The following is a 26,055-nucleotide window of genomic DNA, read 5'->3' as shown; positions in this document are numbered from 1 at the left end:
TCACCAGCATACACCCTATATAAACTAAACTAACGTTAAAAATAACCGCCACTTTTTTCACATTTTCTTGTTGTGGTTTTCACACCTGATGATGATTGCTTGTGTTGCAGTCGAAAGGTCGTGAGAATTTTATTGTTTTATATTTTTATTATTTTGTTTCCCTTCTACGTGACTTTACCGAAAGAACCAAGAATATAAACTAAGATACTTTCATTTTACCAGGTAAGGCCCACTGAGCTATATAGCTCTTTTTCAGAAGCATCCTGGCCACAAATGATCGCCCAACGAAGTGGCTAGTCACGTGGACGTTTATAGCAGCAAAATACTCTAAACGCTTGTTTCTAAATGTCGAGGGAAAAATAGGAGGACCAGGAGAACATTCTGCGTGACCACGGGGAGAGAACATTCAAACACCAAATATATAGGCGTCAGGGTCGGGATCGAACCCACGGCCTCTTGTATACCAGGCGAGGTAGTTCACATCTTGCCACCGTAGCATATATATATAGTTTGAGCAGCAGAGAATATCACAACAAAATCAATTGTTCTGTACTTCTATGCTCCCGCATCTATACTCCCCGCCTTCAATCCGCGCCCGCCATGATCTGCGCAGCATCAGGAAGCCTTAATCCAGCAGCGGATTTGGCAAAAGAGCCGTTGGCGTGCACGTGCAATGTCCATAAGCCTCTCTTTCCCCAACACACGTCAGTGCTTTATTCGTGCTCTTACAACAATGTGGATTTTGCTCGCCGATCACGTGCATGTACGTTGAACATCTTTCGCACCGTACCTAGCCAACTTGGCTAATCGGAGGTGCAGGAATCATTCTTAAGTGTGAGCCCTCAGAGCTGGGCCGGATTATTGTTTCGTTGTAAACAAAATACTTTTCCTGACCACCATACCATGCGGTGAACCTCAAGCCCCCAGCCCCTTACGATTATAAAATAGACGCATTTACGTGTGTCCATCGACCATACAACATCACGAGATTATATATCCATCAACAACGACACCCCGCCTCTGTTGAAAAATGCATAACGCGCAGCGTTGCTTCTGGTGACCTTGTGCACACAGTTACAGGACAGGATGGATGGATGAATAGAACGATATCATATAAATGTGTGTGTGCGTGTATGTATACAACAGGTTTTTTTTTATTATTATTGAAATACATGCGTCAGCTTTGATTGATCACGGGGCCCTCCTTGCGAGCCTCGGCCGCATGTGTGCCAAAGGAGTGCGATTTTGAGCCCACACTCCCGTGTGTCGGGGGGAACGCGCACGTACGCACGTACGCACGCTCCCCGCTCATTAAATCTAAAGGCCAAAATCGAAAGAACGGCCAGACCAATGACGCCAGCTGTCGCGCAAATCTGGCAAGGGAAGCAAGCAGAGGAGTCCATTAATATCTCTTCTCCGTGTGCCTTTTTTTCTCTCTCCGTGACAAATATATATTTTATTTCTTTAAGCAATCGCGCGCAGTTTGATCGTGCGGTCGAAATTGTTCAATACAAAAAAAACTTTATCTTCCAAATACTTGTACCCCCCCCCCCCGGTGTGTTTCAACAAGCATGCTAACCTTTTAGAAAATATACAAATCCTTTCATGTATATATATATCAATGAAGCTTGATATTTAAAGAAAAGACGAAATAATTTTAGAATATCTTATTGAAATGGCATCACTCCCTCGATGATAACATTTTTCGTCTGCTTACAAGATGAAACAACGCTTTAAACAAATATACGGTGTCCACTGATTGACATTTGCGAAATTGTGTATGGTGATTGAAGTTCATCAGAAACCTATTGAAGCAGGAACCTGAATTCATCCAGCCAACTGTTTATCATAGGCAAGGTAACAGTCCATTGATTCATCAAAGGAAACTGATACTCACACTCACAATGCATGCGTCGAATCGTGCGTGTAAGTATTATTTAACTTAATTGTATGTAAATGTTAACTTTAGGCGAAGTAAACAAACAACAACAGGACAATTACAAAGGGACACACACGACCTGTGGACGCTGAGCAGTATGTTTATTGTTTGAAATTACCATGCGTCGGAAATGGGAATCAAGAAAATCATAACAAAACAAATTGGGCCAACAAAACAGAAACTGAACGGACAAATGAGACGGTACAAACAAGACACAGAGAACATATTCTCGAATCGAAAGTCGTGAAAGTCAACGGAATCGCAGCGGGAGAGTGGTGTGTTCTGCGTGCAGTTTACACATGCAGGCAGGGTTAGTTTGGCTGAGATGCACTGCTTTTACAATCAAATCGGTCACCTGCTCATTAACTGGGTTCTCAGAGAAGCTCGTTGATGGTCTGAATCCGACCACACTAGAAATGTATTGGGCAAAATGTGTCCGTGGTGATGAGCCAAAATAATTCACTGCTGGGAAGATAGGATCTCAGCAGTGAATGGGATTAACACATTACAGTGGTACCTCGGTATACATCGTTAATTCGTTCCAGAAGGTAGGAGGACTTATACCGAAAGTGACGTCTACCAAACGAATTTTTTTCCATAAGAAATGAAGGGAAAGGAAACAATCCATTCCAGAGTATAAGAAATTATATTTTATATGGCATATTATACATTAATGTGGTTGTATAACATAATGTAGACACTACTTATTACTAAAATGCATACATACATTAAAATAAATGCATAAATAAATAAAAATAAAATTTAACATCACTTTACCTTTTGATTTAAAGCTTTCGTGACTGCAGGGATTCTTATTCTTGGTTCTTTCGGTAAAGTCACGTAGAAGCGAAACAATAAAATAATAAAATATATAAAACTATTTTATTGCTTTATATTTTTATTATTTTATTGTTTCCCTTCTACGTGACTTTACTGAAAGAACCAAGAATATCACTTTACCTTGCTGAGAGGAGTTGATAGCCTACGAGGATGGTGGCGAGGAAGGGGAGGAGGAGGAGGAGATGTTATTTTTTTGTAAGGAGAGTCCCCTTCCATTAAAACTTGAGGAAGCTGAAATTCTGGGGTTCTTTCTCTTATCTGTCTTTTTTCTTGACTTGGACCTGTTTGAGGCTCACCAGGTTTGAGTTTTACTAAAAGCCCTGTCCATTGAAGTTTGTTTTTGCCTTCTAAGAATGTTCCTGAAGTGTGATATTGTCTGGTCATTCCACACAATACTGTTACGGCTTGTTAGAGCCGTAACAGTATTGTGTACGCGGGTACTGTACGCGGTGACTCATCCTGACCCATACAAGTTCTAGCAAGCAAGGCGTCGTATCCCAAGGGATTTTTTTTTCTCGTCAAAACACGACGTGTACCAAATTCGACGTATTCCAAAGCAGGCGTATACCGAGGTATAACTGTACACTGTATTTTTCTAAGATGGGGAAAAATAAAGGAGAACTCGTGATTTGAACACAATATGGGTCCTGCAATCAAAGGGGGAAGACCTCAAGCCAGATGATGGGATACTATAACGGCAGATGTAGGTGGTCAGAAATTAACGGTGCGACAGCTGTGGTTACTGGCAGAAAGAAGTAACGTCAGGGTCTTGTGGTATCAACAATTTTGCCCACGATAACATCTTGATTTTGATGTACTTTGTATCGAAGTCTAGTTCATGAAGCCTGTCTTCGCCAGGCAAAAGTTTTCAGTAAATATAATTAGCCTGATATGATTTTTGTTATCTACGATTATACACGAACTACGACTCCAAAAATTTGCAATTTTCTGCAAAAATTGTTGATGGCTTGATTCAACTTCTTATATTTAAAGACGTACCCATCGGACACCGCTCAATTTCAAAGATTTCGTATTTTTTTTTATTAGAAAGAACACAAAAATGTTTTACTTAATACTCTATGAGGGGAAGCTCCTATCTTTTACCGTTTTCGAATTATTCAGATTTGAACATCATAAAATGCCAATATTTTAGTTCAACCCCGCTTTCATTCAAAATATCTCAAAAACAATAAAAGATAGAACCAATGGTTCTCGCTTGAATTTTATTTTCCGTTTAACGCTCTACAAAATGAAAAAAACCCGCAATCTTATATTTTGAACTGTTTCTGAATGACACGCACAAAATTTTTATGGAGCAATTAAAATCGACATTTGGCGGCCTTAAAATGAAAAATCTCAGATTTTCAGATTTGTCCATGTTGTTTGTGTTCTTTAAGCTACCTATGTACCAAATTTCAGCTTTATACCTTATCGGGAAGTACCCTCGAGGTTTCAGAGACATACATACAGATTAAGGTATTTTTTTATATAGATATTCAATGCATGCACCCTGGTTATAATAGATACGTTTAAAATGACCAAACAATGGCATGCTGTAAAAATAGAGAAATGTAAGTTCAACATTCCATTGGTTACATGCTGAGATAAAATTAGGTCATCGGTTACGAGGTCACGCTTTGGGTGATCATTATTTTTTATTAGGTACATTCTTTATTTTTTGCTCCATGACGTTGTGGCAGGCGTGGCCCAAATCGCATATTGCGAAGTCAGGAATTCAAATTCCGGTCTGGGATCAACTCGGCACATCTTCCCTCGGCGGGGCTCAAGTTGGGTTGTGAACGTTCTTCATCTTTCCTATAAACTAGTTATCACCAACAGGAATGTGGAATTTGCACCACCGTTTCAGAATTGGCAAAATGGGTGAGCACTGACTGTCCCACTTGTTTGAGTAAGACAGACATTCATATTTGTATGATTTCCACAATAGTGGCCTTTTGAGTTAGATCGCATGAATATAAACGTCACGTAAACAAAACGTGCCAATTGGTTTACTAGTCCAACACACCAGTGTAAATGCTGCGGGTTTACTAGTGTTGGACTAGTAAACCCGCAGCATTTACAATTCGAGAACCGCGAAGTTTCGCCAGTAATTAAAACAATTAGGCGACGGCTAGACTTGTGGAGAAATCCTCCTGTTTTGGTCTTAAATAGAGGTCGCGAAAGCCTACGTGTTAAATTGCATGATTTCGTTTAGGGTTCAGAAGTGGCCAGGCGGAGCGGTGGCTCTGCGGGATTACACACCGTACTATGATGAACCCAGTCACGTGAGTTTGATTCCCAGCCATGGTTGTATGTATATACAGTAAAGCCTTGGATTGCGAGCATAATTCGTTCCGGAAACGTGTTTGTAATCCAAAGCACTGGTATAATCAAAGCGAATTTCCCCATAAGAAATAATGGAAACGCAGATGATTCGTTCCACAACCCAACAATATTAATGTAAAAATTATTAATACAAAATACCTTTTTATATTTTTATTATTTAAATTTAATATAACGTAATCAAATGTATTCATTAAATTTAATGGTGGCTGGTGTGAGGGAGACGAGAGAGAGAGAGAGAGGAGAGGAGGCCATTGTTGCATTACAGTTACTAAAGAACAGTCACGTCATTTGGACACAAAATAAAAAAATAGCTTTACGCACACACACGTGGTCACAACACTATAGTAAACAGTATACGCTCGCACGGATGTTGACTATACGAGTGAGGCACGCCGAGTGAGGCACGCCGACTGAGACCGAGCATGGGAGACGATTACCCACAATCCCGCAGCGAGGGAGAGAAGAACCGTTGGCTCAGTTGTGATCACGTGACACTCGGCCGACAAAGCGTATACGTACTACTCGTATTGTAAGACTTCGCTCGTTTATCAAGTTAAAATTTATTAAAACATTTTGCTCGTCTTGCAAAACGCTCGCAGACCAAGTTACTCGCAATCCAAGGTTTTACTGTATAATGTTGAACTTCTTTCGCACCATACGTAGCCAACCGTGTTTAATTGTAAGTGCTTTTGATGAACCCGGTGACATTAGTTCGATTTCCAGCCACGGCTGACATCGGTTACAAGCAATATATAATCTGGGTCCTGGCTCTACTTCAGCAACCCTCAGTGGCCAGTGCGGTGAACTTAGTTAATGAAATCCCCCCCCCCCATTACGGACACGGAGTGGGGAGGCCTTCAGCAATGGATTGACAAAAATATGTAAATTGTTACTATTAATTATTGAAAAATATTTCCACGTTTCATACAAAAACATTCCTTAGAAACCACCCGCCAAGTTATAGCCATTTTCTTTCCCATTTACCGTTCTAATATTGCACTTTTTAAAATTCCCTAATCGGCTAAAGCTTTTAAAATATAAACATTTTCTACTTGAAATTATAGGATTTCTTCCCTTGTTTGTGTATTCATAAATGTATTCAATCATTTTTCTCTGATGTGTTATGTCTGTCATGGAAACGGTGTGTTTTTTTACTTGATGAAACTCCACTTAAGAGCTTCTTAGCTCACAGGGTACTGCAGAATAAACTGGAACCGAACGGATTGAGTTTGACACGATGCGTGTTCGTTGCCTGCGCACAGAGTTTGTTGAATGTAAGAACTCCTTTAATTGTGGCCTTTTTTTGTCGAGAGTAGAAAGGGACTTGTGAATCGGATAAAGACCATTGATCGCTATGGCCTGGGCCGTGCACCTATTGCCCAGACATCACCAATTCATTGTTCAAATTGTACATGCAACAAACTGATCGATTGCCATAAACCCGACGCTATCTTAAAAACTATTTTTTTACACTGTATTAGTGTTTGGGATTATTTTATTGTTTGAAAGCTTTAACTAGCTTTAATGTGCACGGAAATGACAACATATTCTTCTTCCCAAGTCCATTGTCAACAGCAACTCACTCAAGCACTGCAAGCACATGATCGTGTTACTTTAAAGTGACTTAATGAAGGATCGTTATTATTTAACTTAATGTACAGAATGGTGAACATAATGATTCGTGTTAATTAAGCCACGTGTAAATACAGCCTTGCCATTTAAAATCGTTGATTTATCTCCAAGCAGTTCAACAGTCAGACTCCTATAATTGTTCACGCATTTTAAGCCCGGAGTGAAAAAGGTCGGAGTTAATCTTTGCTATTCTACATGGGCACCTGTGTAGGTGATCATTGTACGGCCACACTACCCAACAATGACGTAGGGAGCCGTGGTGCAGTGGTTAGCGCATTGTGCCATGCATCTGGCTGTCTGAGTTATGACGTTTCAGCCATGGTTAACGTCAGTGACGAGTTGTCATCTCAACAAGTTCTTGGCGACCACCATCCTGAATAAGAGTCGGTGAGGCTTTACCCTATGTCAACAATTGTAAAAAATAATAATAGTGCCTTGGATTGTTTGATTGATTGTATTTTACGCGGGTAAGAAACCTTCAGCCTTAAGCTGATTTCCAAAAATGACCCTGTGGAGGAGCTCGGTGAACAAAGGGACGTTTTAGCATTGAAAAAAAATCCAACAGTGCAGAACACCGAGTGGCAAAACACATTCAAGGAGAACACAAATCAAGTCACACACCGCTCATGTAACACCGGCAGGTAACACGGAAATATAAAAAAACTTGCGTGGGGTTCACCAAATCACACGCGCAAGCAAAGGGACATCTTCCATGATAGCTGTGTGCTTTAAGAAAGCTGCTAATGCCAAACGCTGTCATTTATATTAATATTCACTCCTTCCTGTTCCGATGATGTACGTGTACATCATTCGTTTTTCTTCCGGAGTCAATCCCGAACGGAATCGAATCGATTCCAAATCAGAAGTAAAAAAAAAGTAAAAGGTCATAATCGGTTAAGGGCGTGTGGCACAGTTCGACGCCAGCTATCGTAGAGTGCGGTCGTGTCGCTACAGTTCTCTGCGGTGAGTAAAGTACAATGTTTTTGAAAACAGCAGCGCTACGCCTCTCTAAATTAAAAAAAATTACCGCGAACCGCTTGCGCGGTTCCGAGATTCAGCGGTGAACGGAACCCCCCACCAAACCCCGCAACTTAAAGACATCCCGGGACGGGAAAGGGTTCACGTCATGCTTTGCCATCCACGTTCGTAACGCTTGGGTGCGTGACCCGACGGCCGGTTGCGCGTGGCAGGACGACCGCATGCCGGACGGACACGCGGTCGCCGTGCAGGAGCGAAGGCTGCACATCGGGGTCCACAACGGCTGGACCTTCGTGCAGGACCCGCAGGTGGCCGTGCTGGTGCCCGAGTGGGACACGGGCAAGGGCGGCTCGGGCAGCACAGGCGGCGTCCACAAGCGCTCGGCGTCGCTAACCCGCACAGGGTACGTATGGCCTACTAGGTTACACGAAGTTGCGATTGGACACTTTCATGTATTTAAAAAAAAAGAAAGTGCAATTGCGTCGTACGAATCGCACGTTTTGTTTATGAGTCACGGGGGTGCCTGAAGGGCAAGCTCTTGACTCGGAATCCGAAGGTTGCACGAGTTTATGATATTGTTTGGTGGGGGCTAACTCACCCAATTGTGAATCATAATCGGTTTCATTTTAGGTCAGATGGTGTGTGTATAACGTCAATCAGAGCTATGCGCCCGGCACAGCCAAGCCAATCAAGTTGTCTCCTGGGTGGATGTGCCGATTGATTTTGCTTTTTAGCAAACCGGTAATGTTAAACAGCGAGCAAAATGTGTTCTATTTTGTACGAAGTTTCGCTCGACATTGCAACCAGCATTATCAGGTGTTTGCAAAAGCTCAGATATTGAGTGATTGGCACATTTGCCCAGGTGACAACTTGATTTGTTTGGCTTTGTCGGGTGGTGGAGGGTTATCACTGTGATTGACACCACACCTACACACAATCGAACCTAAAAATAATCCAATTATGAATCATAATATTGGTCGTCAAAGCCTACGTGTAAAATCATCCTATCAGCCCCTTTGGGGATGCAAAACTAAGTACCATTTTGCGGGAAGTTAATAGTGGTGTCCTCTTTTTGAGAGATTGATCCCTCTCATGGGGAATGTGAAATAGCCACATATGTAGCACGGTTGGCTATGTGCGGTGCGAAAGAAGTTCAACATACATGCTCATGCGTGGCCACTGTGACATGAATGTTGCAGCTATCAGGGAAAAACTTGGACTTAGAGTTTGTGCTGCAGGCGGTAGACATACCTATGGGGTGGAAGAGGGGCTTAATTATGAAATGTGTACAAATATTACGTACAGGTATGGTAAGGAATGTAAGTGGATGCAGGATGTTGGTTTTTGATGGATGGGTATTTTACGGGCATAATCTAGTGCATTGTCAATTGTGCGGCTGAAACGTTCACAAAATCAAAACATTTTGCGAAATGTATTGAAGGTTCTAATGAAGCATTCCAACGCTTGCGTCATGTGTCAGCAGCAGCTGTAGCAGGGGGAAAAAAATAAATCACATCAAATGACCGTCATATTTGTTACATTTATTTTTATATCTTGGATTTGCTATTCTTGGTTGGGTAATTGGGCTCATGTGATTCCAAATGGAGGAGGATGTTTTAAGCAAATCTATTTTGCAATTTTCTGGTCAATCCAGAGTGCAAAGTCTCTTACTTTGTCTCTTACTTTGCACTGCGCAATGATAATGGCGTGCGAGCTCACTCACTCACTCACCGACCCATTGTGCTCATGCGCATTTTAAATCATTCAGAGCTCTTCTATTCATCTTCCGTTCAACTCTGCGGATTTAGTGACAATAAGGCCACATTACATAATTTTATTCCCGAACGGGCTTAAGTCGTGGGCTCGTAATGCATCTGGACAGCAATCTACTAATGCAACAATCAATCCCCCCAGGTGGCGGCTGAAGCCGAGATCATTGCATAGACGCAAGGTTAGGGCATAACGATGCCTCGCCTGCTAGATGCTGCGGTTTCATCGCAGGAAGAAAATGGTGCCGTGCAGGGTTGTCCGCCGATCCCCCGTGCCGCCGCTGCCCGCCTTGTTATCTTGCCACCTCTGAGCGTGCGTTTCTGAACCGGCAATGTTTTTCAATTATTTTCTTTACTTTTAAGAACCTATCCCAACCACTCCCCCCCCCCGTGCTCATTATGTAGCGTAAGTATGTCATGTGTCCTTTTCATGACTTTCAAATGCCTTCAGTACGTGTGGCAGAGTATACCGGCAAACAACAACGACGATGGTGGGGTGATGATGCTTCTTGTGTCCATACGTTTTAACACAATTTTCCTTCAACCAAATGAGCCTGAATGCACCCAATCTCATCAGATCTTGGGAAGCCAAGCGTGGTTGGCACTGGTTTAGTACTTGGATCGGTGACCACCAAGGCTTGCCCAGATGTTCTAGGCACGAGGCAGCAACCTTGGTGGCTGTAGTCCCCTCGTTTGCATGGATTTTCTTTGGGCTCTCTCACAATATCTTTAAGGTCGCTTTACAAATATTTGTTTGAAGGAGTCAACTAGAAAACACGTCGGAGTATGAGTGCCTGGGACAATTTTGTAAGTAAGGCTCGCATCAGCGTAGTGAAATCAAGAGGCAAGCCTCCCTTAAATAAAAAAATTATGATTCTAGAGACGTATGTATTATTTTTGGGATCCAAAACGGGGAGACGGTTTCAACCCCGATGCACCGCGTAAAGGGCGCAGCTCCCACGAGGCAGCCAGTGCACCGTTGTCTCGAATTTGTAGGCCGGGGGGATCGGGGGGAAGGGTGATGGTGGTGGTGGAACCGTGTCGGGCTGCTCCGTGTTTTCTCTTTCCTGGGAGGTCCACGTCCTGCGGAGTCCCACGTGCGAGTTTAAACCGTGCATTGAAAATCAACGTGTGTTTGGAGTATTTGGCCGCTATCAATTTTCCACGTGACGATAAGCCACTTTTGTTGAGCTATCATTTGTGACCAGGTCGCTTCTGAAAAAGAAGACAATAGCTCAGTGTGCTTTACCTGGTAAAATAAATAAAAGTTTAGTTCTATTTGTATTTCTTACGTTGATTTTCTTACCTTTCCTACACTTTGTGCTCCAACCCTATTTTTTTGTATCGTTTGGCGTTATAACGTTCTGACCCGCGCCCTACTGGAAATCAGTGAAAAAGAAGCTTTACAGCTCATCGGATTCTTCCGGTATAAAAAAAAAAACACGTTTAATTCTGATCCTGAAACCATACAAACACACCGCCCGGCGGGCTCCGTCATGCGCAAAATGACAGCGCAACGCCATCGGTCCCCGGCGTTGGATCTTCCAGCGCTTTTCTCACCGGTTACACCGCGCGGTGCTGTCCCTTCACCAAATCGCCTGGAATGCGGCCGGGCCTCACGGCTGCGCGCTTTGCTGCATCTCGTCCTTCAGACCTGTTGTGCCGCAGGCCCCCCCCCCCAAAAAAGACATCCTCCCTTTCGTTCTCCAACGGCCGATTGTTTTTCTCTCCCCGCGTGCGCGGAACGTCCTCTTAATTGAATGGCTCGCATTTTTTCCGCCGGCACGCCGCAAATATGTTCCCGTGACGGAAGATTTGTCAGTAGAAGAAACCAGCGGCAAGTGGTCCTGGCGGGTGTCGGAAATATCGTTTCTGTACATTTTATGCGCGGATATCAATTGCCCCCCAACCTCACGCCCTCACGCCTCTCGTACCGTGCCCCAGCTGTATTTCGGTGCCGCTTTGCCTTGCTCCGGCTCTTAATGGGCGACTTTTTGGGCTAATGAGTCCAATTAGATCTCGGTAAAAACAGGGGGCCCCTCTTGCGTTTCATTAGCGGCAGCGACTGTTAACAAGGTGCCCATGCGTGCATAGTGGAGGTGGGGGGGGGGGCGCGGGGGGGGGGTCGGCAGCCACGGGAGATGGTAGGCCTGGAAACGACCTGGCGTAGCCCCCCCCCCCCCCCCCCATGAGATGAAGCAAAACAAAAATCTTTCCTCCCTTCCTGGAGAGTGCCCAAGTGTGGGTTGGTTCATGCGCTGGTGCTTTAGCCAGAGTGTGAAGCATCCGCAGCCAATTACGCCCCTGTCTATATGCAGTCAGCTTTTATTGTCGCAGTGGCGCAGGGCTGGGACTTAAGTGCATGTCACTTGTGTTTTCGTAGACCAGAATTGGAGTGTTGGGTTTGTGCGTCTGCGCGTTTGGTTGGTGGAGTTTTTATTACTTTGGATTTCAAGAACTGATGCTTGTCAGTGACTTGTGAAGCTTTAAAAAATAAAAAAAACTACTTGCGACACTTTTTTATTTATTTACATATGTTCACTTGTCTGCTCACCATCAAATATATAATGGCTGTTTCAACCCAAATGGGCTTGAGCGGGTGGGGGGGAGGGGGTGACAATCTCTAATTACCAGTGGATATGCCCAAATGTTTGAATCACATTATTTGTCTTCTGTTGTAACGTTCTTACCCCATGCCCCGACTGGACATCTGTGAAAAAGAGCTTCATAGCTCATCGGATTTTTCCAGTGTCAATAATTATTCAGATTCTGTGATATTCCATGTTCAGCAGTGCACTTGGCTTTTGTCTTGTTATTAATAACCACGCACGCCAGGACCATTGCTCACACCTCTAAACTAAGGATTGAAACTGCTGGCGTATGCGTTTTTTTATCTGAAACATACTCTCTCCAGAAATGAACAAAAATGCACGATGTTTACACACCATTATACATTAATAATTGATTTCCTCTTTGCTGCTGTTAGGACTTCATTGCTGGGAGCCTTTTAAGACAAGAGACCAACAGACTGGTCTCTGATGGGGCCACGTTAGACACATAATAGACTGACGGACCATCTCTGATGGGAGCTTTTGACAACAAACTGTCACCTAGATTATTATGGGGGGGCCTTTATAGAGTGGACTGACAGATCACTTTTTGATGGGGTCTCCAGACAATATCTTTAACATGATGCTTTCAGCAACATCACCCTAAAAAGGAATCTAGATTAATACCCATGCGTTGCAGACATTTTCACCGTAACACACACGACAGCTTTGTTAATTTACACGTTTGAAATTAAATCGAAACAGCCGTTGCATACATCAGCCTGTGAAAGGGGGGGGGGGGTGGAGGGGTGTGCAGGGCAGGGCTGGGTGGGTGGAGATAAAGCAAATAAATAATCTTTCCAAAAGATAAATACGGTGGACGTGTATCATGCGTACGAAACTTATTTGGTCGGGAAGAATAATGTGGACACCGCGAGGCCTTGGAGATTGATAAAAGCGAAGTTGACGGGCATCGGCGTCCTTCAACGCTTGGGCACGCGTGCGCGCCTTTCTTCTTGGCGAGGCTTGCGCAGGCATTGTTTGTTCACAGCGTGTTTGTCAACGCAACCCCGAGTTGTCATCCAACGACAAAGAAATCATACTCTTTGGTTGTGTTGTCGCGTATGGAGACTATGGGGGGGGGAGGTTAGACTAGTCTTCCCGAGCATAGGACCCTCTCCATCCGTACTCTAAGGGATATAGACCTCTGTTTTCATTTACTAGAATTGGACAATACGTTACAACGATCCATAATTAGTTTATCGCGGGTTAGTTCATCGTGTAGGTAGTAATGCACATTGTATTACTATAACCCTCCACCACCCGACAGAGTCAATTAAATCAAGCTGTCGCGTGGGCAACTTTCCCACCTGATTTGCTTTTTCAGAAAACCGGAATGTTGAAAGGCAAGACAAAATGTTATCAATGTTGCCATTGCCTGTGAAAGCCTATGGACGTCATACATTGGACCGTCAGACAAACAGCTCCGACCAATGAACCGTTCACACTAAGTGCAGTGCACGTGTACACTGTTACTGTCATGCTCACAGCAATGCCACCCCTCCCTTTTCCCTTTTTGACATGCCCCCCCCCCCAATTAATCCAACTTATCCCCGGGCCCTCCTATCCACCCCCCCCCCCCATGCCTCATTCACGTGTGAGTGTAAGCACACGTGTCACCCCCCCCCCCCCACCGTCATCTGGGGGCGTCTTGACGCGTTCATCGTGGTGGCGTTTAGCAGCATGGGACTGGGTCGGCTTCTGCAGTTGAAAAACAACGCTGACACCTCCCCGATTTTGCAGTGGATTTTGGAAAGAAGGATTTGTGTGTGTGTGTGCGCATATCTTACTCATGCCCCAGTGTGTGTCCCAGAAGGAGGTGCACTGTCAGTCGGGTACCGCTGCAGTGACGTATTCTTCATGTCGCGTACATCCGCTGACTTAAAAAGTCCAGCGAAGCATTTTCCCACGGTTGAATACAAAATGGCAGTGACGGCGTCACTGCCATTTTATATCGATGTTCACACATCCGACCGTTGCACATATCAGCCTGTACCTTAGTCCCCAGCGAGTTACACCTGCGACGTTGTACTGTGGTTGCAACTTGGTACGGGCAAGCCTAGTGCTTTGGCTCGCTCTTTCAATGTACCAAAGAGTGAGACTGGAATGAGCCTGGAATATTTATATTATTATTCTTAAGACTTGCTTACCAAGCAAAGCCTCACTGAGTCTCATAACTCTCGTTCAGGAGGGCCCTGTCAAGCTTTTGAGCAGCTGGTGGCGATCATTCCTATATAGATTCCAAATTTTCATACATTTTTGTTGTCAAATGTGGACCGTGATCCTGGCACACAGCTACCTACCCTTGCCAATGACGTCGTGGGATCTTTAACGGCCGCTCTAAAGTAAAAGGCATGTGGTATTTTATGGTTAATACACATACTGCTTTCGATGTCCCCGTGGTACGCACACTGCCGAAGATGTACCCTTGTTATGCATACTGCAGTAAATGTACCCATGTTAAGGACACCACAGTAAATGTACCCTTGGTTGTCCAGAGCACACACAGTTTGTGGAATCGCAGGACATTGCGGGTGATCAGTTGTGATGGAGGTCGCGGACCAACCACTGCTGTGGTCGTAGTTGTGCCTTAAAATGGCTTTACGGCAGCTGCATCAGTGGCGTATCGATGCGTTCATGCATCGATAAGTATCGGTTCCCGCATTGAATTTTCAGAATCAACATGTTACCATTTGCATAAATTGCATGCAGTGGGTCCACGTCGTCGCCCATGCAGCCACTGAAGTTTCGCTGCGTTCACCGCAATCGCGGCCGAATTGCGAAATTTCCTTGAATCGTGATGGGCGCAAATTGTTCCACGCTGTCAACAGATTCAAATGCAAAACAGTTTCATTGGCTGTGCTTGCTTTTACCACTGTGCAGCAATGCAAAGACAAAGATCACCTGTATAGCCTTAACCGACCGTTGGGGTAAGTGCTGTTAGCGAGCATCTATGAAGGCCGGCCCGGCACACGAGGGAGTGGGTGACCAGCACCATGCCCGGCCACCCTTGTCGCCCCAGTGGCGATGTTTACACACCGCACCAGGTACTCATTGGAGGCTGGGTCGACCTAGGTGAGGCCCAGGTCCAGTTCAGATAATTGCCACTGGTGTTGGCCGTGAGCGGGAACCGAAATCTGGTCGCTGGGTTTGTAGCACAGCACGCTAACCACTGCATCACCGCCCCCCACGATGCACACACACACACACACACTTGCCAAATCCTCTGCTGCCACCACTCACCACCCTGCATCTTTCACTTTCTCTCCGCCATTTCCAAAACCCTCTGGAGGTGCACGGACATATAAACAGTTTGTATAGCTTTTTGGAATCGCTAGACTGTTAGCTGGCAGCAGCGGCCTTGTATGTAGCACTGCAACGGGCTACTGATGGAACAAATTAAGGTGAGCAGTGTCATAAACACGAAGCTAATGCCCTTTTTGTTGTGTCCCTCTGTCCGCTATTTCCCTAGCCGATATTTCTTTGATGATTTCGGGTTCAGGAGGCGGTAGACTTTAAAAAAATTATGCATTACTGGCGGTCACCCGTTTACGACAAACCACATTTACGACTTTTATATAATTCCACCGCGGATCGATTTACGATGCAGAAACTTGATTTATGACGCTTCTTCGAATGCATTTGAAACAGAGTTGATCCAGTTTCCGATGTGACTTGGCGAGGAGATTCTGTAATTCTCGAATGTTTTTTTTTGCCTGGATTTTTGTTACTTATGTAGTGTCAACGATTCAGAGAGCTTATAGAAGGCACCTTCTTTATTAACACAACTTCCACGGTCTCGTCCACACACTCTCCACAGTAGCTCAGCCTAGCCTGCACACAACACCGGCCGCGCCTCCCTTCTCGAACCAACTAGCAGGTTCCAGGGGCCTCCAGATGGGGTCCTCTCTGACCCTTGCCCCAGTTCCTCCGCTCTGCCAACACGCCCTCACCGGCGTGTGCACTGTCTGTCCACCACAGTTGCCGCTGATGTCCACCAGCCGGCGTTATTACATTACACCTATTAAACCCTGTTAAATGTGGCCGATAGAAGGAAACACACACACCGGCAAGTCACGTTTCCACTGTTTCTACCGTCTGTGGGGAAAATAGGGGTCCCTATTTACAACGGCGAGGGTTTCCAGGAGCCCAGCGTGCCGTAAAAAAATAAGGCGCTGGTTATAAGCACATCTGATGTACGTACAGTTCCGATATGAGCAACACATTTCTTACATCACGCTGGCGGGGAGGGACAGAGACCGTCAAGTTCGGATATGAGCACGCCACTTCGGATACTAGCACACTTGGACCCGCTCCCAAGCGCGTGTGTGTGTGCGTGCGCTTGTGCTTATTTGCAGCTCCCACCGCTGGTATATAAAGTTTAACGATGGGCACGTACATTTTGCTTTTTTGCTGCGGTGCATCTGGCCTTGTCCTTGCTGGCAACTTAATTCAGCATCCACAGGGGAGGTTTAGTCTTCCCCAAGGCACCGAGCAATGGGGCCTGGCGTTGTTGTTGGCGCTTTTTTTTCAATTTCCCTTTGTCCACGGCAAACTAAATCCGATCTGCAGACAAACCCCCCTCTTAAACCACCCGGTTATAAAATTGCCCAATAAATCAGGCTTGGCATTTTCATTAACCAAGCCCTTTCACAGTTCATCTCGGAGACTTGTAAATAAATAGGACTGTCTGTAAAATGCAAAGTATATCACTTGCTCAACCAAGGATCATTGTATTTAGCTTAATTGGAGGTGCACTCCACGGCAAGTGCATGAGACAAAGTTGCTCATGATGATTTCTTTTATTTGTTGGGAGTGGACGAAAATGGCAAGTGAGTTATTTATTTAGGCACACCCTAACTCCCCCCCCCCCCCACTCGACAAACCTCTTATCTTAACAAGGCCTTCATATACCAATGCAATCTCCTGCAGCATGAGGATGATTTGATGAGGCAGGTAAATGAGATGATTTGAAGATAATATTTTTTGAAACTTTTTTTTTATCTTTAGAAACCAAGAATGGCACTTCAAGTGGGGCCGTGCGGAGGAAAATAAAATGAAACCAAGATGGGATTGGAAACATATTTTAGAAAAAATGTCAATTACCTCGTGCAATCTCGCCCCGTCCTATTAAGGGCGTCTCGTGCAAAATTCTGTGCACCGCCGTCCACAGTTGGGAGTTGTCGAGCGCTTGTTAACCACTTGTGAGTTTCGCAAAGTTCAAGCTGGCATGCAATTTATTCCACTCCCACACCCCCACATAAATTGCCGCAAGTGTTTGTTTCGGTTGGCAAAAAGGTCGACATCTTAAAAAGAGGGAAGCTTGTAACGGCAGAACTGACGCTCGCAAACTGGCCGCTATTGTGTGAGAGCGTTGCACCTCATCCGTTGCAAATTGCCACAGCATGAAGTGTGAATAATAGGCAAGAAATGTTGTTAGATTTCCGAAAGAAAATACGATTGAACCTAATTGGCCTATGGGCATTCTTAATTTATGTCATTCTTACACTTTTCCCTCATTGGCTGGCGTATGGGTGCTCTTACAAATTCACCTCATTGGCCTATGGGCGTTCTTATAGATTTCCCTATACTGTATATATATATTTTTTTAAACTAGTCAATTATGCCCTGGTGTCAATGTGTCACCAAGGTGTGATCTCACAAAGCAAAGCGCCTGGGTTCCCCTTGTGATTTTGGCAATGCTGCACTGGTTTCATCTGCATTGAGGTCTCATCCACAAGATTAGCCCCCCCCCCAAAAAAAGATACACCACTGAGCGTGGGCGACGTTCCCAAATCGTGGCTGTAAATAAAATTCCACCTGGTGCCGTTACGTCATGGGCAACCGTGAACCAGCTTCAACCCCCATTGAGGCTCACCAGTAAAGTGTGGCCCGTTAAACAAACACCACGATATGAGAACAGGTTTTTCCCCTTTTTTCTGACACACAAAAACAGGTGTTAAGATGTTAAAACACCGAACTGAAACTTTTAACACAGCTGTTTTGTTGCCAGAAAAAAGGGGAAAACCTATTCTCATATTTTGGTGCTGGCAAAGAGGGTCCCATGATGTAGATGCTCACCCCGAGCCCTCATTACTCTGATAATTATTGTCTTTGTGCTGTTCGCCTTTTGGCGTCCTCTGGTCTAACACCGTTTTGAGACGAGGCTCAAAAGAAAGCTGTCTCTGGGGTGGACCAATCAGTTTCAAAGACAATGCCAATATATTATCAGAGTACGTTTTTTTGTTTGCATTCTGACCACAAGTATTGTGGTTAATGCAGACATGATTCCTTGTAAAAGGTTTCAGTTTGGTGTTTTCATATCTTAACACCTGTTTTGTTGCCAGAAAAAAAGGGGAAAACCTATTCTCTTGTTTTGGTGCTGGCAAAGGAGGTCCCATGATGTAAACACCACTATGTAGCTGAATATTATTGGCAACCTTCGACTGGTTTCAACATCACTGAGGCTCATCAGCATGGTTTCGGTATAACTAACCCATGTCAGCGGTTATCGTGATTCCATGGGCAGGATCAGCCCACCCATGCATTATTGAGGGATCTAACAGGAAAGTTGTGTAGGTTTAAGGACATTTTCCAAAGGGGCTGATGGATTTAAATGCAATTCATTATATTTTATGCATGCTTTTATTGCTACCTGACCCCACAAAGCTGCCAGATTTTATTCTTTCCAATGCTCCCACCCAACTCGCCTTGGAAGCCAAGTGGTCTTGGCAGTGTGCGGTGGGTTGTGAGTTGAGTGCCAGCGTTTGACAAGTGTGAAAGATCTTGCTATTCGTGCGGTTTCCCGAGATAAATGGATTCAATCATTTTTCGCCATAATATCCAACCTTTTAAGATAATTAAAGCCTCAGAGTGAGTCAATCGACTCAACTGAGTGTTGGGTGGTCTTCATTTATATCGGTGGTCCTGAGGAGCCAGTGGTGAAAAACCCACAAATCCCAGTCAGAAGTCGGTTCAGCACGTCCCACAGTGTAGTATTTATTTATCTAGACCAGAGAGGTAAATGTCCGAGCTAATCCCTGACTGGTATTTTAATTCACACTGTTCGCATTGTCTGTTTAGCGTTGTGCCGGTGGCACCCAACTGGATTTTGAAAGATCATAATGATAAAAAAAAATCAACACATTAGGCAACAACACCGTGGCCTTAAAATAAGAAGTATATAATAGGCGACGTTTCAGCCAATGAAGTCTCTTAGTAAGCCTGAACATTTGTTCGCGTGCTCTCCCTCATGATTCTAAGTCCATCACGAATGCATACTGATCGCACGTAGTAAGCTATTTGTAATATGCAGTTTTAAGTCTGTTGCAAAACCGCCTCAGCCTCAGGGATTGATCGCGAACAACCGCTCGGAACCGGTTCCAGGACTTCGAGCCGGAGAATCCAAAACATATCCACGGCCGTATCGCTACACAAGGTTTGCGCGCGGGTACAGCGGCAGGTCACCGTGGGCTGCGTATCGTAGACGGCGTCGCGCCTCCGATCATCGCGGCCTTGTACCTATCGATTGCAGCAGCCACACAAGAGGATAAACCGGTGCCAGCGCCACAGTCGCCCAGTTCTTATGTTGGCGCACTGCGCTAAGCACTCGTCATTGGATGACTTTGTGAATTTACCAGGCCAGCCCAAGTTGACCGACAAGATAACGAGGCCAGGTTTACTTAATACGTAGGTGGCATACTAGGACCCATAAGCTAAAGCGAGGGTCTTCGTCAATAACATTTGTCAGTTCACCATCATTGGTCCAAGCAGCCTACGGTGCGAAAGAAGTTTAGCATAGATACATGCATCGATTGGGGGGGGGGGGGGGTCTGTTGAGGCCGGCACACACAATCTTCACGGCACAACAATAATGATAAGTACTATATAATGGTAAGGTTATAACGTGATAATTTCGATACGTAGGTCGCGGCATTTTTCGATTAACGATCATTCGTATAAAGTAAAAAAAAAAAGGAACGATAACTGAAAAGTGCGCACAAAAGCAATGGGGGTGATGCACGCTGGGAATTACATCGAGAGTCAGAGGAACACGTGGATTATGTGGCTGTCAAAATTCGTTGCTCGACTTAACTTTTCACACATAATCTAGCCAGAGGCCAGGAGACAACGTAGAGGAAGATGGTAGGGATTAGAGAGCATACGCAGGCAATTGGTCACCATTCAAACTGTTAATAAAAAGCAACGATCAGGCCATGTGCCGAAGCAAAATGGGTTGTGGCATCGCAGGTCGGCGAGCGATGGAGAGGATGTGGGGAGGCCATCGTCCATAGATGGCGGATGTAGACGATGCAGGTGGACATTTCGCCGGTGATAACGATTGCACAGGCAAGCTCATAATACAAGTCCTCGTTCGTGATAACATAGATTGAGTTATGTGCTCTCATCCCCACCACCCCCTCCCCCCCGCTGCCACGGATATTCGTACATCGTGCTACGATTGCCACTGTGTTACCAGCTGCGTAATGAGGACACCCACATGTTTGGAATGCCTTTATTGTGCAGCGTTACCGGTTACGATCTACTTCACCGGATGCACCTGTGCAAAAAAAAAGGAGCCCTTTGTAAAAAAGGCATTTGAGTGTTTTTTTTTTAAAGATTCATATTTGTTCCCTGCTGTTCTCCAAATGGCAACTCTTGATTGTCCCTGGGACGATGCCAAACCCTGCGCCCTCTACGCAATTCCACCCGCACGGGGAGGCTAAGTTGTCTGAGCGAGGGTTGGCACGGTGAGCCACGGCAAGCCGATCTGGTGCAGCGGCAATGCACTCCTGTGGAGGTGGGCTGTTCGATTATTAAAGCAGCTGATTACTCTCATGATTAGCAGTTCAATCGCTCGACTAAAAATCAGTTCACTCGAGAGAACGGTTGGAATGAAAGGCGGCAGGGTTGTGCGCAGTGCCTCAGAGCAAGGAGACCCTGGGTTTGATTCTGGCCTCGGGTACCTCTCTATGTAGAGCTTGTATGTTCTCCTCCTGTTCTGCCATATTTCTTCCGGGTTCTCTGGTTTCCATCCATAGCTTAAAAACACACACAGTGTAATGGGCATTAAAGGTCCCATATTGCAGCTGCTAAACCCGAGCTATGAATGCCCTGATAGTGGCATTGTCTTTGTGCTGTTCACCTTTTGGCGTCCTCTGGTCTAACACTGTTTGAGACTAGGCTCTAAAGAAAGCTGTCTCTGGTGTGGACCAATCAGTTTCAAAGACAATGCATTTCTTATCAGAGCGTGTTTTTTGTTTGCATGTTCACCACAAATATACGTGGTTAATTCGGACAGAATTCCTTGAAAAAGGGATTCTGTTTGGTGTTTTAACATCTTAACACAACTGTTTTATTGCCAGAGAGGGCAAAACCTTTTGTTATATTTAGTGTAACTGGCATTGGCCAAAATATCTCGGTACTGAACAATTATTCGCATGTTGCTCATTTGGGATTACATACAACAGCAACATTGCCCCCTACTGCGAAAAATTTTACGGGATCCTCCTGCAAAATGTTTCACGAGACTCGGTGAGGCTTTGCTGGGTAAGACGGGCCTCGACAAGCCTCAGTCTCACCTCTGCACCCATGTGTGCCGCTGCCCGGTAAGAGATTGGCCGAGGGCTCGGTGACGCCATCGCCAGCATCATCAGCCGCATCTCGCTGGGCGTTGCTCATGTCGGGGCTTCCTGCCTTCGAGAGGGATGATGTAGGGTTGCTGGCATTCCTAAAGGGTCCCAAGTAATCGACTTGGTGGATTACTCCCGCAATAGAGAGAGACGATCGAACGCTTAATTGGTGGATCATGCATGAATGAGAATCATGAGCTGCATTCCTTCCAGTGCGGCGAGCTGAAGTGTGTCGGTGGAAGTACAGAGGCGTAGCTTTGTGAACTTTTCGTGTGGAATTCGAAAGACGCTGTTGTATTTAGCCACTGGTGAAAGATACAAAGATAAATGCCATCCCTTGATTAGAACACAGCAGAAGGTGCAGCACCACTTGGCTGAAAACAGCCACAGGGATTGATATACCACAGGTCTCCTCCCTGTGTCTCAAACACAGGTTGCACATAATGTCCACCAATACTTTAGATAGGGTAGGGTTGGTAGATTATTCATCAGGGCAGCGAAATTATTTTGATTTAGTTTTTATTTTTTCCGTATGTGCGATTAACCCCGGTTTCCTTCTACGTGAAATAAAAATAAAATACTCTTTCATTAAAAGTCTAGAGTATATACTTTATATATATATAAAAAAAAAATCTTAGAAAAATATATTAAGTATATAGCTGTTCCAAACCCTGAGCCAGAGAGCTTCTCTGGAGGGTAGGTGGTCTCTTCTCTTTCCACACTGGACATGCATCTTGAAAGAGGTGGGAGAACCGACGATTTACCCCACCACACGTCACCTACCGATCACAGACTAACTTTGCTGGACCCATTTGTTATAGGGGCGCCACGGCAGCGAGATGTTACCTCCCTCGCCCGGTATTCAGGAGGACGTGGATTCGATCCCGACCCTGACGCCTGTATTATTGGAGTAGTTTGCATGTTCTTCCTGTGGTCATTTGGATCTTTATCCTGTTCCTCCGGTTTTTCCATCCACATTTAGAATCAACAGGCTTTTAGAGTATACATTTCCACGTGATAAGCCACTTCGTTGGGCCATCATTTGTGGCCAGGTCGCTTCTGAAAAAGAGCTATATAGCTCAGTGGGCATTACCTGGTAAAATAAAAAAAATAGTTTAGAATTAAATAGTTTAATATTTCTGGGTGGACAGAGGCGGTTGGGGGGCACTTAATAAACGTTTGCACCATTGTTTCAACTGCCAGAGCCATGAGATCAAACCGTACTGGAAGCCTCCTTGATTGCAAGTCAATCAAGCATGCTAACCATTGCGCCGTGGGACGCATCTATCCCTCCCGCAAACACTAAATGCTTTAATGACTCTTCAATAGATTGTGACGCCACGGTGGTTTTCGCTGAGACGGAACGGCTGGGTAACACGAACGTGGGCGTGTGTGTGCGCGCAGGATCGCAGGCGCGTCCGGCTTGACGCTGCGCAGCCAGGTCAGGCTGCCGGAGATGGTGAACACTCCGGGTTTTGCCGTCGTCTTCCGGCTGGAGTACGTCCTGTCTGCGCCCTTCAACTACGCCGATGGCAAGGTGAGGAGCCGCCTTGCCCCAATCCGTGCCGTTCATCGCCAAGGGTGAATGTGTCCGTGACGGCGAAGACAAATAATGTCATGACGTCTCTTACGTTGTACGTCGTATTTCACGATGCGGTAGAGTGCATCATCAGCAGCCATTGTCTATAGACTACTGGATGAAGTCCTCTGCATGCTGTCACCATCCCTGTAGGTCCTGGGATGGCACAATCCATCTCAAAACTGTACCATGAATGGACCTCAGCGCACCGTCTCCATGTTGGTCATCCTCTCGGGCACCCTTTTCTCCATCAGCAGTCTTGCCCTTCGCCATCACCCCTTTCCAGAGATATAGAATCATAATCAGAATATTTATTCATACCGGAGGAATCCGATGAGCTATAGAGCTCTTTTTCACAGATATCGAGTCGTTTCACAGATGTCCAGATCAGCTGGGTAGCACCAACGCGTGCCCTGCTACAATCCCACTCTTCATGAGTCGATATGGTTTCTTCATAGGCGGCGGAGTTTGAACCTCTATATTTTGGGGGAAAGGGGGTTCACTCTTTGTCCCTCACATTAGGAATCGCGAGTGCATATAATTTTTTAAAACTTATTTTTCATCTTAATTGTAGACTCCTGAAAATAAATTCATAAAGGTGTCCAGTTTGGTGGCGGGGTGGGGGGAGGGGGCATTGCCCCCCCCCCATGCCCCCCCACCCCAACCTCCACCCACGAGTTTCTGCGAGTCTCACACATATTCCCTGGTCCCTGTGGTCACATTTATGCCCCACGTAATTCCGAGCAGTTCTCCCGTCGCTTCTGCGAATTTCGTTTCAGCCCCTTGTTCCATTTTCCATGGCACTGTCCACATTGATAATCCGTATGTCACGGTGAACTCAAGACACAACCTGATGCAAAAATGCGCAATAATATAATTGATGCCTCCGCGACACGGAGATTTGACGGACTCTTCCAGCTCACTGGAGGGGAGGGAAGTCCGTGGAGTTACTTCTGACGCGTGGGCTCTTTGGTGATTGTTCCTCGTCCTGTTGAATATCACCGTGTGGGGGATGGTTATTGATCTCAGCAGCATAGAATTCAGTTGTTCCATTTAATGATGCACGAGGAATCCAAGCACACCTCACATCACGGTGCCGGCACGCTAGTCGTGCAGCGCAAAGTTATTTGGATACGCTCGTGGAAGTAGTATTCATTAAAATCCATCGCTGCATTCTATTCCGCTCCCACATTTATGCTTCCCCCGCCTTCGCCAACCCGCACTGCCCCGGCGTGGCCAAGTATGGTCGAGTAGCCCGCGCTGCGCGGGGAGACGCTCATCCGGGAAAGCAGTGCACCGATAACAACAAAAGAAATTGCCCGCGTTGGCGTACGTCTTTTCGGAATCGGGAGCGACGTGATGATGCTCGTCGTGCACGGCCGCCACGTGTCGCGCGTGCGGCAGTTTACCCGGGGCGCATCGATCGTAGCGACAAACGCTCGCTCCGTCAGTGGACACACGGCGCGAAAACGCGCGCGTTGGGATGCGCCACCCGTTCGTTGCGAAGAATTATCGTCCGCGAGCCGGCGATTCTATAGGGCGGGGGTGGTGGTGGTGGGGGAGGGGTTTGGTGGGGTTGTGGGTTGGAGGGGTAGGGGCTGGTGGGGAAAACCTGCACATTAATTGCACGACGCAACGCCAAACGCTGGCCCGTTGGCGTTGGCGCGTGCGCCGGTGGTGGGCTCGCAATTAGCGCGGTTTGTCAAGGTTTCAAAAAGCTTGGGTTAGGGGAAGTGGTGCGCTTGGACTTTTTAAAGCCTGATGGGCTGGGAGTAAGTACTCTTGTAAAGTGGCGGTGTTGTCAAAGGCCCCCCCCCCTCATTAACTGTATTTACAACACTCTGGAACCAGTCCCCTTTGTTGTGACCACTAATGGTAAAGTGGGGAAATTTTTATTATTATCTCTTCAGCAAAATGGTGTTGATCGCTAAAGCCCTCCAATTTGCCAATTTTTTTCCCGAAATATAAATGTAGACTAAATAGACAGATTATAACCATGTTTACAATAATGGTTCTTTGTAGTAGTAATAATAATATTACTACGTGATTTGCCTCATGGCTTCACTGCAAATCAATGCTTTTGCATAAGGAGCCAAAAACGTCCCTTGAGTGAGTTCGCTGGGACGCAAGAGGATGGAGCCGGTGCTAGCACTGCAATGGCCCAGTTGTGATATCGACGCACTGCGCTAAGCACTCGTCATAGGGTGACCTGGCCTGACTTGACCTACAAGATCACCAGGCCAGGTTTGCTTGATGTGTAGGTGGCACATGAGGAATCCGTAACTTAAACAGGAGGGTCTTTGCCGATAGCATCTGGCAGTTCACCGTCATCGCTTCAAGCAAGCCTGACACTGCTAATGAGACGATGTGTGTTGAAACCGGTGCCCTGTTTGCTTGCGTTGAATCAAAGCTGCCGAATTTATACACTCGCAAGTAATGTTTTTTTTTATTGAAGTTACAGATAAATGAAGGGGGTGTCTTTGTCTGCTGATTTACGTTGTGACTTATATCATCTGAAACGATGCTAACGATTATTCTTTGAAGGTAAGGTTGGTGTCTCTTGCAGATGACATCATACTCGTGGGACATCCGTGTGCGGGAACAATACAGAGCGTGTCTGACCTGCCTTGTGGAGTTTTGAGTTTAACAGATACGCTTTCGCGACGGGAGGATTTCTCCACAATTCTGGATGTCGCCTGCTGAGGCTGCTTGTTATTACCAGCAAAACATC

The 26,055-nt window shown here is 45.6% G+C and overlaps 1 protein-coding gene across 2 annotated transcripts in view; it reads left to right on the top strand.

The window, feature by feature from the left end:
- The window catches only part of NPHP4 (nephrocystin 4), a 307,452-nt gene that overhangs the window by 90,250 nt on the left and 191,147 nt on the right, over window positions 1–26,055 (top strand). Inside the window, exons 1-3 of one of the 2 annotated variants that reach the window (XM_076072909.1) lie at window positions 92–7,720; window positions 7,948–8,138; window positions 23,150–23,282. In XM_076072909.1, coding sequence (XP_075929024.1) covers window positions 7,957–8,138; window positions 23,150–23,282 — 315 coding nt within the window. In that variant the 5' untranslated portion in view covers window positions 92–7,720; window positions 7,948–7,956. Of the gene's footprint in view, window positions 1–91; window positions 7,721–7,947; window positions 8,139–23,149; window positions 23,283–26,055 lie in introns of those variants that run through there. The other variant, XM_032968292.2, reaches the window with a different exon arrangement.

The sequence above is a fragment of the Petromyzon marinus genome, chromosome 39, assembly GCF_048934315.1.
Source record: "Petromyzon marinus isolate PM22_M1 ecotype Great Lakes invasive population chromosome 39, UKy_Petmar_22M1.pri1.0, whole genome shotgun sequence".
Classification (NCBI taxonomy): Eukaryota; Metazoa; Chordata; class Hyperoartia; order Petromyzontiformes; family Petromyzontidae; genus Petromyzon; species Petromyzon marinus.
The sequence above is the reverse complement of the archived record's forward strand: the minus strand, read 5'-3'. Positions and strand labels throughout refer to the sequence as shown.